This window comes from Branchiostoma lanceolatum, chromosome 4, assembly GCF_035083965.1.
Source record: "Branchiostoma lanceolatum isolate klBraLanc5 chromosome 4, klBraLanc5.hap2, whole genome shotgun sequence".
Lineage (NCBI taxonomy): Eukaryota > Metazoa > Chordata > Leptocardii > Amphioxiformes > Branchiostomatidae > Branchiostoma > Branchiostoma lanceolatum.
The window spans coordinates 29,251,978-29,269,466 of NC_089725.1; the positions used below are offsets into that span (position 1 = coordinate 29,251,978).

At 39.5% G+C, this 17,489-nt stretch overlaps 3 protein-coding genes across 4 annotated transcripts; 2 read left to right on the forward strand and 1 right to left on the reverse strand.

Moving 5' to 3' along the window:
* Positions 1–128: 128 nt before the first annotated feature.
* LOC136433921 (protein FAM133-like) lies at positions 129–4,969 on the forward strand. 2 transcript variants are annotated; one of them, XM_066426522.1, is made up of 8 exons: positions 129–212; positions 682–735; positions 1,172–1,255; positions 1,675–1,770; positions 2,209–2,249; positions 2,804–2,923; positions 3,208–3,300; positions 3,657–4,969. In XM_066426522.1, the coding sequence occupies exons 1-8, from the start codon at positions 194–196 to the stop codon at positions 3,702–3,704; spliced, it is 555 nt and encodes a 184-aa protein (XP_066282619.1). In that variant the 5' UTR covers positions 129–193; the 3' UTR covers positions 3,705–4,969. The 2 variants fall into 2 exon arrangements, with proteins under 2 accessions (XP_066282619.1, XP_066282620.1); XM_066426523.1 differs by having other exon boundaries at positions 134–212; positions 2,209–2,244; positions 2,802–2,923.
* Positions 4,970–5,239: 270 nt separating this feature from the next.
* Positions 5,240–9,133, reverse strand: LOC136433920 (uncharacterized). Its single transcript, XM_066426521.1, has 6 exons — positions 9,030–9,133; positions 8,631–8,797; positions 8,427–8,487; positions 7,490–7,551; positions 6,883–6,999; positions 5,240–6,615 (listed from the first exon to the last, which is right to left on the reverse strand). Exons 1-6 carry the CDS (start codon positions 9,055–9,057, stop codon positions 6,454–6,456), a joined length of 597 nt encoding a protein of 198 aa, XP_066282618.1. The 5' UTR covers positions 9,058–9,133; the 3' UTR covers positions 5,240–6,453.
* An 8-nt stretch (positions 9,134–9,141) lies between these two features.
* LOC136433919 (putative deoxyribonuclease TATDN3) lies at positions 9,142–17,202 on the forward strand. Its single transcript, XM_066426519.1, has 12 exons — positions 9,142–9,347; positions 12,663–12,695; positions 12,865–12,938; positions 13,130–13,175; positions 13,328–13,366; positions 13,570–13,632; positions 13,907–13,984; positions 14,481–14,512; positions 14,720–14,775; positions 15,104–15,216; positions 15,802–15,882; positions 16,814–17,202. The coding sequence occupies exons 1-12, from the start codon at positions 9,294–9,296 to the stop codon at positions 16,955–16,957; spliced, it is 813 nt and encodes a 270-aa protein (XP_066282616.1). The 5' UTR covers positions 9,142–9,293; the 3' UTR covers positions 16,958–17,202.
* Positions 17,203–17,489: the final 287 nt, after the last annotated feature.

The following is a 17,489-nucleotide window of genomic DNA, read 5'->3' on the forward strand; positions in this document are numbered from 1 at the left end:
AATTTCTAAAAATATACATTTGCATTTTGAAACACCAATAGATTCTAATCATACTTAAAACATAAATATCTTATAAGTTTTTGATATAATATAATACACATATATTTTGTAAAATTGTTATACTGAGAGGTATCCTAAATATTAATTTTATCATCTTCCCCTCTTCAAAAGTGATCACCTCCATACTTCCAACATGGCTGCCAGAGAGGCCGGTATGTGGAGTTCTGCTCCTTTTTTCCCAGGTTTTAGGCTCGTTGTCCACATTTACAGACGGACAAGCCTATCAGAAGTTGCTGTAGTTTTACCTAAATCCAACTAGAGTCAGATTATTCGATCATTTACAGTAAACGCGCTGTTTTGGGGATAAATCATGATGGTGGGGAGGGGGGTGGGGAAAATTATGGTTGGAAGAATTTGATGTACTAAAAATAATGACTCGAAGAGGTAATGCTTATAAAGTTATAAAAATTCTTTGGTACTTAAGGTTGAGCATCACATCTTTCCCAGTTAAAGTATAAAGGAGGTTCTGTTAAATAGAACCTCCTTGCATATATTGAAAGCATTTCTGCTTGATGTGGTCAATGAGGATTTTTCAACCTCCTTGATGTGCTGTTTAGAATCTCTAAGTTTTGATTTTGAATACTTGTTTCCATGTTTGTTTTTTTTCTGTTTGAATTCCAGATCTAGAGAGAATGGGCAGAAAGAGAAGCACCAGCCAGCATAGAGAGGATGGGAGTAAGTACTAGTAACGAATTAACTGATTAAGCAGTGAACTTACTTTTGCAAATGAGGAAGAAGAAGTAACACATGTAAACTTTGCAAAGTTCTTATTGCATTTCACTTAACTTTGAATTCAATTGAGTGTTAAACTTTAGAAAAAAAATGAAATTATTTTGCCTCAGTATGAATATAAAGATGACATGGCTTTTGTATGTTAAAGCAGGACAAAGCATGATGCTTTTCAGTAGCTGATAGAGCAATGTACGACTCACGGCTTTGCTACGACTCACGTTTTAGCCAAGCACAATTGGTCACCCGTAGTGTGTCAAGGATTATTATTCTAGCAGCTCCGCAATACACATGACTGGCAGCTTTACATCACCATTCAAAATGACATACATTTGTACAGGTGTATGATTTGGTGTCATATAGATGACTTTCTTGTGTGTAGGACATGTGAAAAAGAAGAGGAGACATGGCAGAGACAGCAGCAGTAGCAGATCAGACAGCAGTCTCTCCAGTTCCAGCAGTGAAGGTATACTAGTAATCTGTTGGCCATCCATTCTATTGTAGCTTTGGTTTGCACCTCTGTAGATATTAAGATAGTCTGGCATCCGTCTCCATTTGCGTCACTGTATCAAGTCTTTCTTAGAAGCAGTGAAACTTCTAAAATCTAAATTCCTATTGACTTGACACTTGTATCTTAAGAGGTGACAGACTATTTGTCAAAGAAGCGATCAAAGGAGCAAAAGGAGCTAGAATAGGATGTCTACCAGCCTTAACTTCGTATATCTGTCTTCTCCAATAAAAGTGGTACATGTATATGTGGAATTCTAGATTGCAAATGTCTTTCTTTTAGTTTAACCATTTGTAACGCCAAGAGGTAGACAATGATGGTCAGAGGGAAGTGAATGAAATGCTGTAAATGTACCGTCTTCCTGTTTTTTTTTTCAGAAGACAGACGTAGGAAGCACAGGAAGGACCGTAGGTCTCGATCAAGCAGCACATCATCATCATCATCGTCCAGTTCTTCATATAGCTCAAGCTCAGGTATGATAGTTGCATTCAGTACAGGCTGTCAGAAAACCATCCCAGTACCTGTGACCACCCTTGCATTAAGTCCTCTTTTTGGTGGCCCCTTAGATTATTTCCTATATTGATCCAAGCATTAAGAATCCTGACTATAGTGACCACATGTATACTGTGAAGTCCATTGAGTGGTCACCACAGGCAGGATTGACTGTACAATCCAATTGATTTGTCTTTGTTGTGTCAACATCAGATGTAAAACTTAATACTGCCACAGTGAAAATTGTAGTAGTGGTCACCTCTGCATTACAGTCACTGCAGCCACATTTCTATGACTCCTAAAATTTCCCCACTTTACATAAACATTTAAAACATTGTCAGTAGCCTGTTACAGATTGATTGATTCTTTCAATGTAGATCAATGAAACTGTGTTTATTGTTGTTGTGTTCATTTTACAGATGATGAAAAGAAGAAGAGAAAGAAGGATAAACATAAGAAGGTGAGTTGGGAACAGTAACATTGCTACATACTATAACTTATAAGAAAAGAGAGAAGAGTCTATGTGACAGGTTTGAATGAATAACTTTTATTATAAGTTTAAAATGCATGATGAACAGCAACCTCTTTACAAAATAACATAACTAATAACATTTAAAAAAAAGGAGGAATGCAATGTACGTAATTTAATTTATTTTTTTATTAGTTCACACATTACAAAAATGCAGTGGTGTTACGCTCTAGCTACATGACTGATTGACCAGTGGTACCAGTGAAGAAGAAATAGACTCAGAAACGGAACAGTCCAAGTTAAGCAACCAAAACCATGCCATTTCATAGCAGTTGCTTTGATCATTGCTATGGTAAGCACAGGTACTCTGCTTTAGCATTTGTAAGTCTGAATTCCCTGTTAAACAATACAATGGCATGTGGCACCCACAGAGTGTTAGACGTTAAACTCATTCTAATGATGTTTATTTTTGTATGATCTTTCCTGAGTCTCCTTCTCCTCCTCCTGACCACATACATGCCTGCTGTCATGTGAGCTGTCCGTAGACTGGGAAGAAGAAGAAGAAACATGGAAGCAAGAAGAAATCCAAGAAATCTGCCGAATCTAGCCGTCCTGAAGGGGCAAAGGGCCAGAGTAAAAGCAGCCGTCCTGTGCAGCTTTCAAAGGTGATGCATCCCTAGAACTATTGCCACCAAGTACTGTAGGGGCACCCTCATACTCATACTGTACATAGATAGCTTTCAACAATATGTGCAGCTTGATGTGTAAAGGTTAGGGGTGAAGGGCCAAAGTAAAAGCAGCCGTCCAGTGTAGTTGTCAAAGGTGACGCATCCAACAAAAGTCATGTTTTTATTCATAATAATTCTTTTTCTTTTTTGTCTACCTTGTGTCGTTAATTTTCATGAGTTTTAATTAAAATGTTCCACTTTTCTCATTGATCCAAATGCAGTACATGAAGGACAAGGAGAAGGAAGAGCAGAGAAGTGTCATATCTGGCCAGAAGATCAAACTCAAGGTCAAGAAGTCCAAGAAGGACAAGGAGGTAAGTGTTGTAGCTTTCTACAATATGTTTTTAGTCCTGTTCCATTTCAGAACATTGAAACCATTATTATCAATGATTAGCCTGTTACTCTGGTGTGACTTTGTTTGATATACAGTGTGCAAATTGGTCAATATATTAGAGAATGTTTAGATGTTGCAAATAAGTGTGAATGGTAGTTGTCATATTGATATACCTTGTTATTGATAATGTCATTAAAAGTTGTTGTACCTACCTTTGAGTATGTATAATTGAAGAAGACTTTACAAAACTCCCTAAACTTTTGTTGTGTTGATAAAGTTTATTCATATAAAATAAGAAGCATGTAAAGGTTTTGTTTTTCTACTTTGTTGTTCCAGCGAGACAAGAACAGAGCTGACTTGTTGACCTTCCTCAACTCCCAGTGAGACGGAGGATCTGGTCAGGCTTGGTGAACTTTGGAGATGCTTAATGTAGCATACAGATGAAAGTTACATGACACATGGCTAATGGTGTGCAGGGTTCAAAGTGCATAATCACTTTGTGCCCTCAGATTGACTGTGGGTGCGCTGGTGCACCTAGATATTGGTGCAGGGATAACGTTACATATGTAAAGGTACTAAATGTACACTAGTCAACATTTAAGTGTTAGAAGAAGTAATAAAGCCTTTATTGTATTACTTGTTTGAACATTTTTAAGTTAGCTATAGAATTCCAGATTAAAACTGATGAGAGGCAGTCAGGTTTATAATTATGCTTTATTTTGTGTTGTTCACCCAGTTTTGTTTCCAGTGCAACCGTTCCTAAAAAATGAATTTCAAACCCTGCACAGATTTCTCTCACTTGATACCTAGTATATGGTAAAACTGTGCAGGGTCACCTACTCTAAATCAAATGTGTAGGAAATGAAATGTGCTACCGTTGGGGGGCTCCATGCTCAAAGTGTGATGTGCCTTTTGTGATATTGTTGGACATGACATTCCAAAATGTGTCAATGTCTGCCATGGAGTGTTCTGCAGGAAAAAGTACTGGAGCGATGTTGCTTTAGGGGCCCTATGGTTACTGCTATCATGGAAGGGAGAGTTAAGTAGCATAATACTGTCTGTCAGTCTATACAGACTAGGACACATACTGTGTAGACAAAAAATTATATTTCATACAGAAAGTGCATTAAAAAAACTAACTATTCAAACAATCGAACGTCAAAAGTTGAAGAAACAGTTCAGAGTTCATTTTCAGGAGTTTGTTTAGTTGAGTCTGCTGTGCAAGTAGCACAATACAATGTACAAAAATGTATATTGAAGTATTCATAGCTATAGTAGCATCAAAAGGTCAGGTTTGCAGACGTGAGATCGAGAGGCCTGGGTTTGATTGCTGGCTAGACGTTGTGTCCTTGGGAAAAGAATTTCCCCACTCCACCCAGGTGTAAAAATGGGTACCTGACTTTGTTTTGGGGAGGTAAATCGTGCCCTAGACACAGTGGATAACAACCCACTGCAATTACGGACTCAAAAAGGCTATGGTACCTTTACCTTACCACAGCTATAGACAGGGTAACTTTGTAAGATATCGATTTATCAATGGCATACATGTACATGTCTGGAATGTTGGCACGGCTGTGCAGGGTTAAGATAAGGTGCAGAGGTTGGACAGGATGTACCGGTTTCCTTGGAATAAAACTGCTGTAATGGTAGTTGTAGTCTCTCTGTGGCTGAACGTGAAGCGTAATGCTTTTTCAGTGGCTGATAGTGCAATGCAGCTTTCACTATAGCTTGTTTACAATACACAGCAAAACACACTGGGTCCAACACTGTTTCATTGTTCTTCAAATCATACTCCTACATAGTTGATTATTTTCAATTCATAAAGTCAAACAAGGTCATACAAATCCATTTTTGTTTGCTAGATGGTCTCCATCAGATCTAATTGAAAGATGTGGTGTAAGAAAGACAGCATTCCTTAATTGTGTTAGGCATTTTATTTGTCATCAGAACATGCTATGTACATTAAAAAACCCAGAATGATGTGGTCTTGGGTGGCACAGAATAAAGCTGATAGCAAGGTAAACATGTTCACATAGTTTTGTCTAAAAATACCATGGTTGAAAATAACATTCTTGATTCCTAATCTCCAAACAAAGAGTTTAATAATCTAATTCTTAGACTTTGAACATACAGCTTCTCCTGCCTTTCTTTTTTAGTAAGATTTGCTTAAAAACAGACAGAAGGGACAGTATGTTAACACAATACAAACTCCTTTTTCCCCTCCACATAAAAACTACAACAATCTAATTGCCAGCAATGTATATACATGTACAGGTGAAAAGAAAGTAATGGAAGTCATTTGTGAAACTATAAACATATATACCAGTACCATGACCAACGTGCTTTTGTTTCATATACTTGGGAAGTTGGGTGCCAGTTCAGTAACGATGTTACTCTCCAATATAATGGATAAACTACGATGGACAAACCTAGCCCAAAAAAGTGATGGACACAAGTCAGAAATACATAAACATTAACATCTGAGAGAAAGTTACACCACATGCAGATCAAAAGAAAGGGTGAAACACACAAGAGCTCACAGAACACAACATATATATTCAATGAATTATTAAGGCATGACGACTTTATACACATTAGGAAATACAGTATGTAACATCAGAAAGATACCGGTACTGTATTACAGCACTACAAGTTAATAATCATGGTTTTACACTGATGCAGACAGCAGACAGGTTGCTGAAATGTCTGTACAGAACAAAATAAAGTTGTGTTCCTAAGAAAGTACATGTATTATTAACAAGGCTAAACTTAACGTCCAACACTGTAAGGGGTAAGTCCCAATTTTTTGTCCAAGTGTTGGACGTAAAGTTTAGTCTTGTTAATGATGAATTCTACCAACACAGATGAACTTTCATGCAAAGTACATGTATGTTGAGAATAGCCTGGTATGCAAACCTATTATAGCTCCTGTGTGTCTCCTCTCATGTATTTGCATGGAGGACAAGAGACTCGGGAGCCATTATAGGTTTGGATACCAGTAGCCTGAACGCAATCAAGCTCCTATAACGGCTTGCCGCCCCGGAGAGAAACCCCCGGACAGCTGGAGTTTGTGTTACTAGTATACAGACTAGGATACCAAGCTATGTCGAGAAGCTGTGATCATTTTGAAGGCCTAGTTTTTCTGCCTCAGAACGTAGCCAGGGGCCGTGTTTGTCCTGAGGGACTTGGTGGCGACCTTGTCCTCCAGCTGGAGTTTTCTGTTGGGGCGCGGCGAGGGCGTGGGGGCGGGGCTCCAATCCAGCTGGTTCCGCAGCGGTGTGAGAGAGGCTGCCATCTGTCAGAGAACAAGGAAGCACCGTACTGTAAATTTGTAGCTTGTACCACTAGATTCAGTAACAACACAGTACTGTCACTGAATGAAACAAAATGACATTGTCGATCAGTTGTCTATGTCATGATTAAGGTTATATTGAAGAATTCTATATTTACCATCTTAAAAGCAACAATCTTTAAATGTAAGTGTTAATGAATTTGAAATTATTTCTGGAGACGAACATAATAAACATCGATAAGAAGAAAAAAAATTCATATAAGTACAAACCTTTGCTTCATCCTTGTGTGGTCTGAAGAGAACCCTGTCTGTCTTGGTGATAGCAGCAGGCTGCTCCATAAGTACTTCCTTAGTTCTCTTTGCCTTCTCAAGAACTGCTGGGATGGTCTGGAGAAAGATAATCACAATAGATGTCAACGATGCTAGCCTGATTCTAGGGCCAACATGCCAAAGAAATTTTACAATAGAAAGAGGGTCAAAGTAAGACCGTCTAACTCAGGGGTAGCTGCTATAAGATTTCCTTGAGGACATAACCGGTACTAGCCCTAGAGCTAAGAAACTGACCTGTGTAGGCAAGTCTGACATCCAGGCTACAAAGGTACTAGTACTATTATCAAATTCTATGTTGACCATTCAGTAGGTCACCATGCTATTGTATCCCTTTCCTCTGGAACAAAAATCTCTGCACTACTCAATACTCAATGTGCTAAGTACAACCCTGCAGAACTTCTGTTGGGATTGAAGAAAATAACAGCTTAAAACTTTGCAAGCTACAAATACAGACTTCGACTTATGCATTACATGGCAGAAAACAGAAATAAATTGTTTTCAGCCCTATCTGATATACATTGTGATAGTGTACAATACTGAAACACACCTTGATCTGCTGTCCTAAGGTGTGCATGGAGTCCCTCATTCTGTCCAGAAGACTCTGATCATCTGGGTCAAATGTGAGGAAAAACATTACTATCACAATAGTATACGTAAAACATTTGCATCACATGATTGGATGGTTTGCACAAGAAAACCGTTCTCCTGTGCAGAGCCTCGCCCACGGTCTATACAATATACCTTGGGAAGGCTCTACTAAACCGGGCTGAGGTTTCCACTTTTGTGGGTGTGGCATCTAAAATTAAACCAGATATCAGCTAATCAGAGAACTGGCTTTACCTAAAGAAAACATTTAGGCAATTTTCTGATTGGCTGACAGCTGGTTAGCAGCTAGCCTGGTTTCAACCAAGCCCCGTGTCCGCTCGCCGCCTGTAACGGCTATCCACCCACGGGGAGGGGAGAGAAACCCCCGGACAGCTGGAGTTTGCGTTATACAGACTAGTTAGCAGCCATGCCCACAAAAGTGGAAACCTCAGCTTGGTTCAGCAGAGCCTTCTCTTCATATATTGTATTAGCTAATTTAGCTTGGTATCCAAACCTATCATAGTCATAGCTCCCGAGTCTCCTCTCAACAAATACATGTAGTTGTGTAGAGGAGACTGGGGAGCTATAATAAATGCAGAAATGTCTGCGGTGGTTTATGTTTGCGGTTTTCGCGGTGACCTCTTTACCGCAAACTTAAAACCATCGCAAAAAGCTGTTCCATCGTGTGACTGTAGCGCTACTATTGCTTCAAACGTGAACTCAAAACCACCGTGAACACTCTATTTTCTCCCCACCACGAAATTAAATCCCTGCAAACATAATGCATTTACAGTAGGTTTGGATACCAGGCTAATATTGTATGGGCCGTGGACGAGGCTCAGCGAATGAAGGAAACTGGACTACTGGTAAATGACTGGTGAGAACATGAAGACATATACCTGCTGGATCGCAGTCTTCAGGTATGACCAAGGAACTTTCCACCTTTGGGACATAGTGATCCTGTAAATACATATATATGTACGAGTTAACAAGATTATGAATGATCTTTACTGCAAAATACAAAATCTATTCTTTATAGATATATAGCTTACGATCCTTTGAGGCTGTAGGGGGAGGTATTCAAGTAACTAGAGTAGACAAACCAGTGCGGTCGTCTGGGCCTTCAGTTTCTTGGAGAGTTGTTGGGTTATCTTCTGCGGACAGATCTTCCTCTTCCTTGTGGTGGTGCAGATCAGGTTGTCTAGCTCCTGCTCCGCTGTCGTCTCCTGCTGCTCGTCGTTCTGCTTGTCATTCTTGCCCGTTTGCGGATCTGTGGGAAGGACGAAACCCGTTCTAAACTTAATAATGTTGTTGTCGCCGAGACCCACCCACCGACTACAAGAACACCAAAATTCAAGTATACAGGCGAATTTTCGATGCTGTAAACGCCTGTATCTTTACCAACGATATCTCTAGATTTTCAGAACATCTACGTGGCCATAAACGTTCTGCAACTGATCGAAAACCGTCCAGATAACATTACAAAAACTCGGTTTTCCTACCTGACGCTTCAGGATGACTTTCCGCCATCTTGAAATTTTCCCGCTTACAAACGACGCACGCGCAGTAGTTATTTAGTTAAGGTTAAAGGTGAAGCTAAGGTTAGAGGTCAAACACGTTTCTAGTGAAAGCCTGTAGTGCAGGATGGGCGTTTTGAAGATAAGTTGGTTTTAATTTCGGGTTTTAGAGATGGTGTCCTAACTTTTGAGTTACATTTGGAGTTTGCAGATGTAGTCAGTTAAAAGGAAAGAGGACTGGATAAGAAAATGGAAGGATACATCGACTGCCACTGTCACATTTCCGCGGAGGAGTTTGACAAGGTAGGGAAGAACAGATCTCACTCTGAGATGATCTTCAAGTTCCCTCATCACTTGTACTGTGTTGTCCAGATCCATCTTGTTCTAGGTCCATTCCACTCCTCTGATCTCTTGCCTGTCGAAATGGAGATAGAATGGGACGGATACCAGGCTACACTTGCCTTGCATCCTGTCCAGATTTTTGGTTTATACTTTATATACGCCAAAAATAATTACTCAAGCAACTGGATAAGATTTTGAAACAGTCAGACGTTTCAGACAGTATCCACTGTCTTTCGTCAGTGACTAACGATAGGACTGAGAACACCAGCTTTATACGAAAACTCTGAATGGATATGTTAATGAGGTAAAGACAATTTAGGATGTCTTGAAGTAGTCTTCAAAAGGAAGATTAATTCAAGACAAAGTTATGCCAATAGTTCAATTAGCTACTGTTGTTCTAGTACAGTAACTAAATGTTGCTTGTCCGGGGGTGGGGGGTGGTGGGCAGTGCATTATCCCAGGTGCCTTTCCTGTTGAGGGCGGGGTTGTACATCCTCTCAGGGTTTGCGGAAAAAGCTGGCCCTGTCTACCTGGCCTGTCTACCCTGGCTATCTACCCTTTTTGGACCCCAAGGGCATGCATGGGGGCTTTGCATCTGATTGAAATTTCTTGAGGAAAACCTGGGTCAGTGGCAATCCCAGCTGTGGGTGGGCTGGATCATACTGTTGGAGGATAGGGACAGTTATGAGCAACTCCACCAACACTGGAAGAAAATCTATTATTGATTAACAAACATCTAAGTATACAATAAAATGTACTAGGATTGTTACACTAGATAGAAGAAGAGGTGTGATGGGGTACAGGATAAACAAAGAAAACTGATAGGATGGTTTGCCAGAGCAGCAGCTGCTAAAGATTTCGTCAGTATCTGAGCTACAGTAACTCCCAGGAATGTCATACATCTGTTGTGGATTTAGCTGTTGTGACAAACAAAGGTCCTATTGTTGTCTGGCCCATCCCACCAGTTTTCTTTGCTTCCTTGTATTACTTTCTACTTCAATTTTGTTTAACATTTCAAGAACATTTTATTGTATGCATGTACTTGGAACTTTTTTTCCTGTCTTGGTGGAATTGCTTTACCAGCTTCACCCACACCCCCGCCCCAACACAATAGGCATTGTCTTCCATCCAGCTCACACACGTCTGGAATTGCATTGACCCAGTTTTCCTGCAGGAAATTCCATTAAAGCCCAAACCCCCATGCATACCCTTGGGGCCCAAAAAAGGTAGACTGCCAGTGTAGACAGGCCAGGTAGACAGGGCCAGCTTTTTCCGCAATCCCCATCCTCTCATATATTGCTTCTCTAATTCCCCGTTCGAACCAGCGTTCTTCACGATCTAGGATGTCCGTGGATTCGAAATTGAATGAGTGTCCCTGGTTGTGTTTTAGATGGTGGTAAATGGCAGAGGAGTAGCGGTTAGCGCTCTTTCTGCAATGTTCCTTGTACCTTTCTTTTAGTGGTCGACTTGTCTCCCCAATGTACATGTTATTGCAGTTCGGTTCCTCACATTTCAGTTTGTAGATGACATTGGCTTTGATGCCTTTTTCAGGCCTGTCTTTTGGATGGACTAGTTTCTGCCTGAGAGTTGAGTGAGGTTTGAAGTTAGTGGCAATGTTGAAGTTTTGGAAAATACGTCTGAGTTTTTCCGATACTCCTTGGACGTAGGGAATGGTAATGTTGACCTTGTTTCTGTTGGTCAATGGTCTGCACTTGAGTGTTTTCTTAGACTGGTCAGAAGGTTTGAGGGCCTTGTTGAAGGTCCAATTTTGGTAGCCACACTTGGCTAGAGCCACACGGAGATGTCTTTGTTCTTCTGTTTTTGCTTCGTCTGAGGTAATGACATTGTCTGCTCGATGGAAGAGAGTTTTAATCACTGCTAGTTTGTGTTCCAAAGGGTGATGGGAATCAAAGGCCAGATATTGATCAGTGTGGGTCGGTTTCCTGTACACTTCGAACTGAAGGTTGCCATCCTTCTCTATGATGGTTTTGGTGTCTAAGAAGGGGAGCATGTTGTTTTGACACGACTCCTGTGTGAACTTGATGTTGTCATCTACCTGGTTAATATGGTCAAAGAAGTCATCAGCTACTCTCTTCTTTAGCCTACACCAAGTGTCGTCTACATAGCGAAACCAGTTTGCTGGGGGAGGGCCATTGAAAGTACTGAGGGCTTTGTTCTCAAACTTCTCCATATACAGGTTCACAACAATGGGCGATACCGGTGACCCCATAGCACAGCCGTGCACTTGCTGGAAAAACTGTTGTTTGTAAGTGAAATAAGTGCACCCTAGGCAGAGGTCTAGCAGTTCACATATGTGGTCCACGGAGAGTTTGGTTCTGTCTGCAAGTGTGTCGTCGGCCTCCAAGGCTTCCCTAACTACCGATACTGCCTCCTTAGGGGGTATGCAAGTGAAAAGCGAGCACACATCATATGAAGTGATGATTTCATCTTCCGCTACAGTGATGTCTTTGATTTTTTGGACGAAGTCTGCACTATTCTGTACATGGTGTTGAGACTTTCCCACCAACGGTCCCAAGATCTTAGCCAGATAACCTGCTAGGTTATAAGTGACAGATCCTATACCGGATACTATGGGTCGTAGAGGGACACCGGGTTTGTGGATTTTGGGAAGGCCGTAGAATGCTGGGGGTTGTTCTGTATTGGGATTGAGCTTGAAATAGGTGGCCTGGTCCAGAAACTTGTTACTGTACTACTACTTACATTTAGTTACTGTACTAGAACGACAGTAGCTAATTGAACTATTGGCATAACTTTGTCTTGAATTAATCTTCCTTTTGAAGACTACTTCAAGACATCCTAAATTGTCTTTACCTCATTAACATATCCATTCAGAGTTTTCGTATAAAGCTGGTGTTCTCAGTCCTATCGTTAGTCACTGACGAAAGACAGTGGATACTGTCTGAAACGTCTGACTGTTTCAAAATCTTATCCAGTTGCTTGAGTAATTATTTTTGGCGTATCTTATTACCTGTATGTCTAACCTTCATCAACGTATACTTTATATACATATTTTAAGTGCATGCACATTGAATTTGATGTCAACACATGTGTATATAAAACGTTCGACAGTGTACACGCACTATACACACGTATCTATATAAACTTGTATAATTAACAACATAAAGAAATTATTGAATCAGTATGGTAGATGAATAGATGAAGATCAAAGGTTAAAAATTAAAGTTTCATATCACAGAATGCATATTAACATTTTAGCAATAGTTTCATTGCCCATCATGTTCTTTGTCTTGTCAGGATCTGGATGAAGTTATAACTAGAGGAAAAGAGGTGAGTTAAGACATTGTAATGTTCATGTTGATTTGTGTTAGCAGTATATGAGAACTGACAATAATTGACCTACAAGTACTAGTAACACAGCATGGCTAAGTCCATATATATAAATGTTTGAGATTTATGATTGAAGTTCTGTTATCAGTTGTGTTATCATTTCTCTCAGGCTGGCATCAGTGTAATTGTTGCTGTTGCAGAGTTTCCTTGGGAAGCTCCCAAGATTCTTAGTCTATCTCAAAAGTGAGTAAAGAACTGAAGAAGTCTGCATACATGTTTTCATTTGTTTTTTTTTTATTTGAGATTCTTTGACTGTAGGTATACATCAAACAACTGTCAAACTATTGTATGTTACTATGATAATGGTCCTCTTCACTACTAGTATGTGAGAGAATTTCTGCTACACATGTATACTTTTAAATCTTATTTCACAGATATAAAGACTTCATTTTCCCATGCCTTGGGGTACATCCTGTCCAGGTAGGGGCTCTTTTAACATGTAGATAGCACCAGTATTCTAGTATGTGTAACAAGTCCATTATCCTTAATTTGTATATTTGACTATTCCTGGATGGTGCATAATGTATTTAAAACAGAATTGTTATGAACACATTTTTTTTTCTTTCATACAGGCTGAACCACCAGATTCTCAAAGGAGTGTGACTTTGGAGGTAAAGTTTTAAAAAACATATTGACCAGAGGTTACTAGTAGATGATGATGATGATGTTCGTCCATTTTAGTCAATGATGACCTTGACTAGTAGATTCTACATGCATATCTGTAACAGTTCATGTAATAAGTTATGTAACATTATTGTTTTGTGAACTTTATCTATGTATCTGACTCATGTGGTGGATGGTGTATAATTTCCAGGACCTTGGGCAAGTGGAGCCTGTGATCGACGATAATGTGGAAAAATTAGTTGGTATTGGAGAGGTATGTTTTAGCTCGTAATGTCTTTAGATTCTATTGCTTTCCCAGATGTAATTTCTCTTCTGTGTAAATGTCAAATGTTGCAGTTAAATATTAGCTTGGAATCAAGCCTTGTTAGCTTTAGTCCACTTCCAGTTGTTAGTCCAATTGTCACCTTCAGTCCACTTCCCTCAGTAGTAACCATTGTAAGCTGACTCAGAGCTAACAACTAGACTGGATTCCATGCTAGTCCAGGTTATGCTTACCGTAATGTTCAACATTTGCTCTTCTTGTGCAGGTTGGTCTAGACTTCACACCATACAACGTAAAGGGTGAAAATGACAAAGATGTACAGAGACAGGTGTTCGCAAGGCAGGTGAGATTCACATATGCTTAAATTACCTTTATCTTTGGGAGGTAGAGTTGAACAACAAAGATGACTGGCTTTCCGTAAGTTATTGCTAAGACTCAAGTACTTATATACATGTACCAGTATGTAGGAGGAATGTCGGAGGGCAGCCATTGAGTGCACTTAGTATAGGATATGAGGGAAAGGGGATCAATAGTGGTTTGCTACTGTACAGATGAGGAAGTTCTGCAGAAAGGAGTTCTAGTTTCCTCAAGTTTTCTCTGCACATGTCACCTTGGAAAAGGGACTCAAACATGTTTCTTTACAATACTACTAAAATGACAGACTCAAAAACTGGATCCAAGGCTATGTCCAGTCAGCTTTATGTTGGCCACAGGTATTTTTGCATGTCAGCCCTTTTGTTATCATGTTGTGAACATCCATGATTGTATATTTGCTCAGCAGTGATTCTTGTTGATGTTTCAGATTCATCTGGAATGCTTTTATTGATTTGCACTTTCAGATTGACTTGGCCAAGAAGTTTGATTTACCAGTGTAAGTTCAAATTTCTGTTTATTTTTTTGATATAGTGAGATTAGTCAGTTTCACAGCTACAAGACTGACAGTATCATACTTAAATATACCAGTGTATTTTTTTAGACAATTTTTGTGCTACCTATTGCATGTATTTTAAATGTTTAACAGTTACTTTGTATATATATATATATATTGCTGATATGATTATATTTTCCCATCTTGCAGGAATGTGCACTCTCGCTCGGCTGGGAGGCCAGTTATCCAGCTGCTAAAAGAGCAGGGTAATTGATTGCAAAATTTTTGCTACATATCATTTGTTGTAGAATAAGGTACTACAGCTTCCGAAAATAATTTCATCTAGTTGGTAGAATATAGGATATAGGAGATTCTTTTTACACAACCAGGTAATCTCATGAGATTACTTGGTTGTGTAAAACTGTACTACAGCTGTAGTATATTCATTTATAATTAAGGCCTACAACCTATTAAGTTAAGTTCAAACAAATACTGCATCTGTTGCTTTAGAATATACACTCTTGTAGAGAGAAACTAGATCAAACTGTGGGTAGAAAATAGAGTTAATCACTGAAGTTTACCTTCCTTTCCCAGGAGCGACCAAAGTGCTGCTGCATGCCTTTGATGGGAAGGTATCTGTGGCTCTGCAGGGGGTCCAGAGTGGCTACTTCTTCTCCGTTCCCCCCTGCATCGTCAGGAGTGAACAGGTTTGTCAGCTTTTCCTGGTCCAGCATTGTGTCTTACTTCTACTTGTGCATAGTCCATATAGAATTCGAAACTGGTCTGAGTGGAAAAGACCTGACAGAAATGATGTATAACCGCGAATACTGGAAGCAGAACTTTGTATTCGCTTCAACTCGCTGAGTATGACCATGTATGTATGTATGTATTTATGTATGTGCATAGTCCCATTTTACGTACCACCTTCTTTAGATTATGGTGTACCTATGTTTTTCGGGATGTCCCTGTAGCTTAACTGGTAGCAGCCCCACAGTTGAGCTCCTGGTTCCAACCCTGGGAAGCTGGGGCTGCACCGAGGACATAAAATTGGGGACTTTATTTTGTTTCTCAAGCATGTTAAAGGGAAGGGCTAGCAATCATTTCCTGTAAAATGTACCCTGCTACTGAAACAGCAAGTAAGCTTGCTGACCTATTTGTCACTAGGTAGCACATTTGTTTCAGATATTCCTTACTAGAGAGGACTAATCTGTTGTATTAGATACTGAAGATCATTGACACTTATCATATTAAAGGCATTGAGCCGCACGGTCCATCATTTCTTCCTGCTCCAGAAACAGAAGCTTGTGAAGGCTATCCCCCTGGAGAACCTGATGCTGGAGACAGATTCACCTGCACTGGGGCCTGTCAAACTGGTAACAAACTTACACACTGTTCCTGTCCCACCATCATTTGCATGGTTTTTATTTTTTATTTTTTTATTTATTCATCTTTAGGGTAGTCCCTTCAGTTAATTCAATAACTGATTTCCAAGGGAGCCCTTGAAATTACAGATAATAAAGGTCATAACATAAAATGATAATAAACATAGGAATAATACAGAACAAACTCAATATGGCAAACAATAGCACTGAAATCATCAAACAAAAGTAAACAAATGATGTTGAGAGGGTCAGAGGTCATAGCAGTAACATAGGAGTAATATAATCATATAATCAAAACAAACTTAATGGTTTTCAGAATGTTACATAGTGAAGTGCCCATTGGACAAAAGATAGTGGATGCTACCTGAAACGTCTGGCCATTTTTAAATCTATCCGGCTGCTTGAATAACTTTTGTATTTTAATATGTTGCATACTGAAATTCAAGTGGGAGAGAGCACTGATCTTGAATTATAGTTGAGCAGAACTGTTCACATCTTTAGTTTACAGGAGTCATATCACTGAAATTTGTGCCTGCTGCAATTTTGTTAGTGACCCTCCATTTGGACAAAGAGGTCGTGGGTTCAAATCCCAGTTGTCGGAAAACTCCACTGTTTATTTTTGCGCGAAAAGAGCTAAGGGAATTTCCCTGGTATGTACAATAAACCTGTGAATATCGCACAATACATAGCATCTGTCTTCTCTGTCACGACCAGTAGAAGAGTAGCTTAGCTGTTCATTGAGTTGACTGAGCTAGACTGGTTGTAGATCACTTTTACTTTTTACTTTCCGTAGTAGTTATGTCACTGATAATTTCATTGAGGTGACTGAGCTAAACTGGTTCAAGATCATCTGTACTTTTCCCTTTCACCAGTAGTCGTCATGTCACTGATGATTTTACTGATTTTATTCCTTGTGTTGCAGGAGAGAAACGAACCAATGAACATCAAGATCTCCTGTGAGCACATCGCCAGGATCAAGGGCGTCTCCATGGAAACAGTGATGCAGGTGACCACTCAAAATGCACTCAAGCTGTTTCCCAAGATCAAACAACTTCTTGCAAAATAAAGATGAATATATAAGGACTTACTCATTGACTGGTCAATTGTACAGGAGAGATGAAAGGCAATATTGATTTATTATTCATTTTTTGAATAGATTTTGCTTTATATACAGTTGATGTATAAATGAAAATAGAAATACAGTGGATACTACTGTAATTGTGTTGTACTGTACCTAGCAAGATTAAATACCATGCCCTGAAAACTACATGGAAAAACTCATTATGAAGACAATAAAGATTTATCAAAACATCTACTTGTATTTTTTTTGCATTGAAGGAAATATGAAGTTAAGATTATGATTAAACTTTCACGAATACTACACGTACTATCTATTGCAAACATTTTGCAAAAGTTGGTCGAGTCTGCGTGGGGACTTTCGCAAATTTGGAACAGGCAGATTGGTCATTGGCTGTGCGCAAGACTTTTCCTGAAGTATGAAATATAACTGCTCTTTAACGTGTACTTAAAGCAATATTCAACAGTGCGTAGACAGCTGAAGCCCAGGGCGCCAAGGACGCTGACAGCTAATAGCAGTT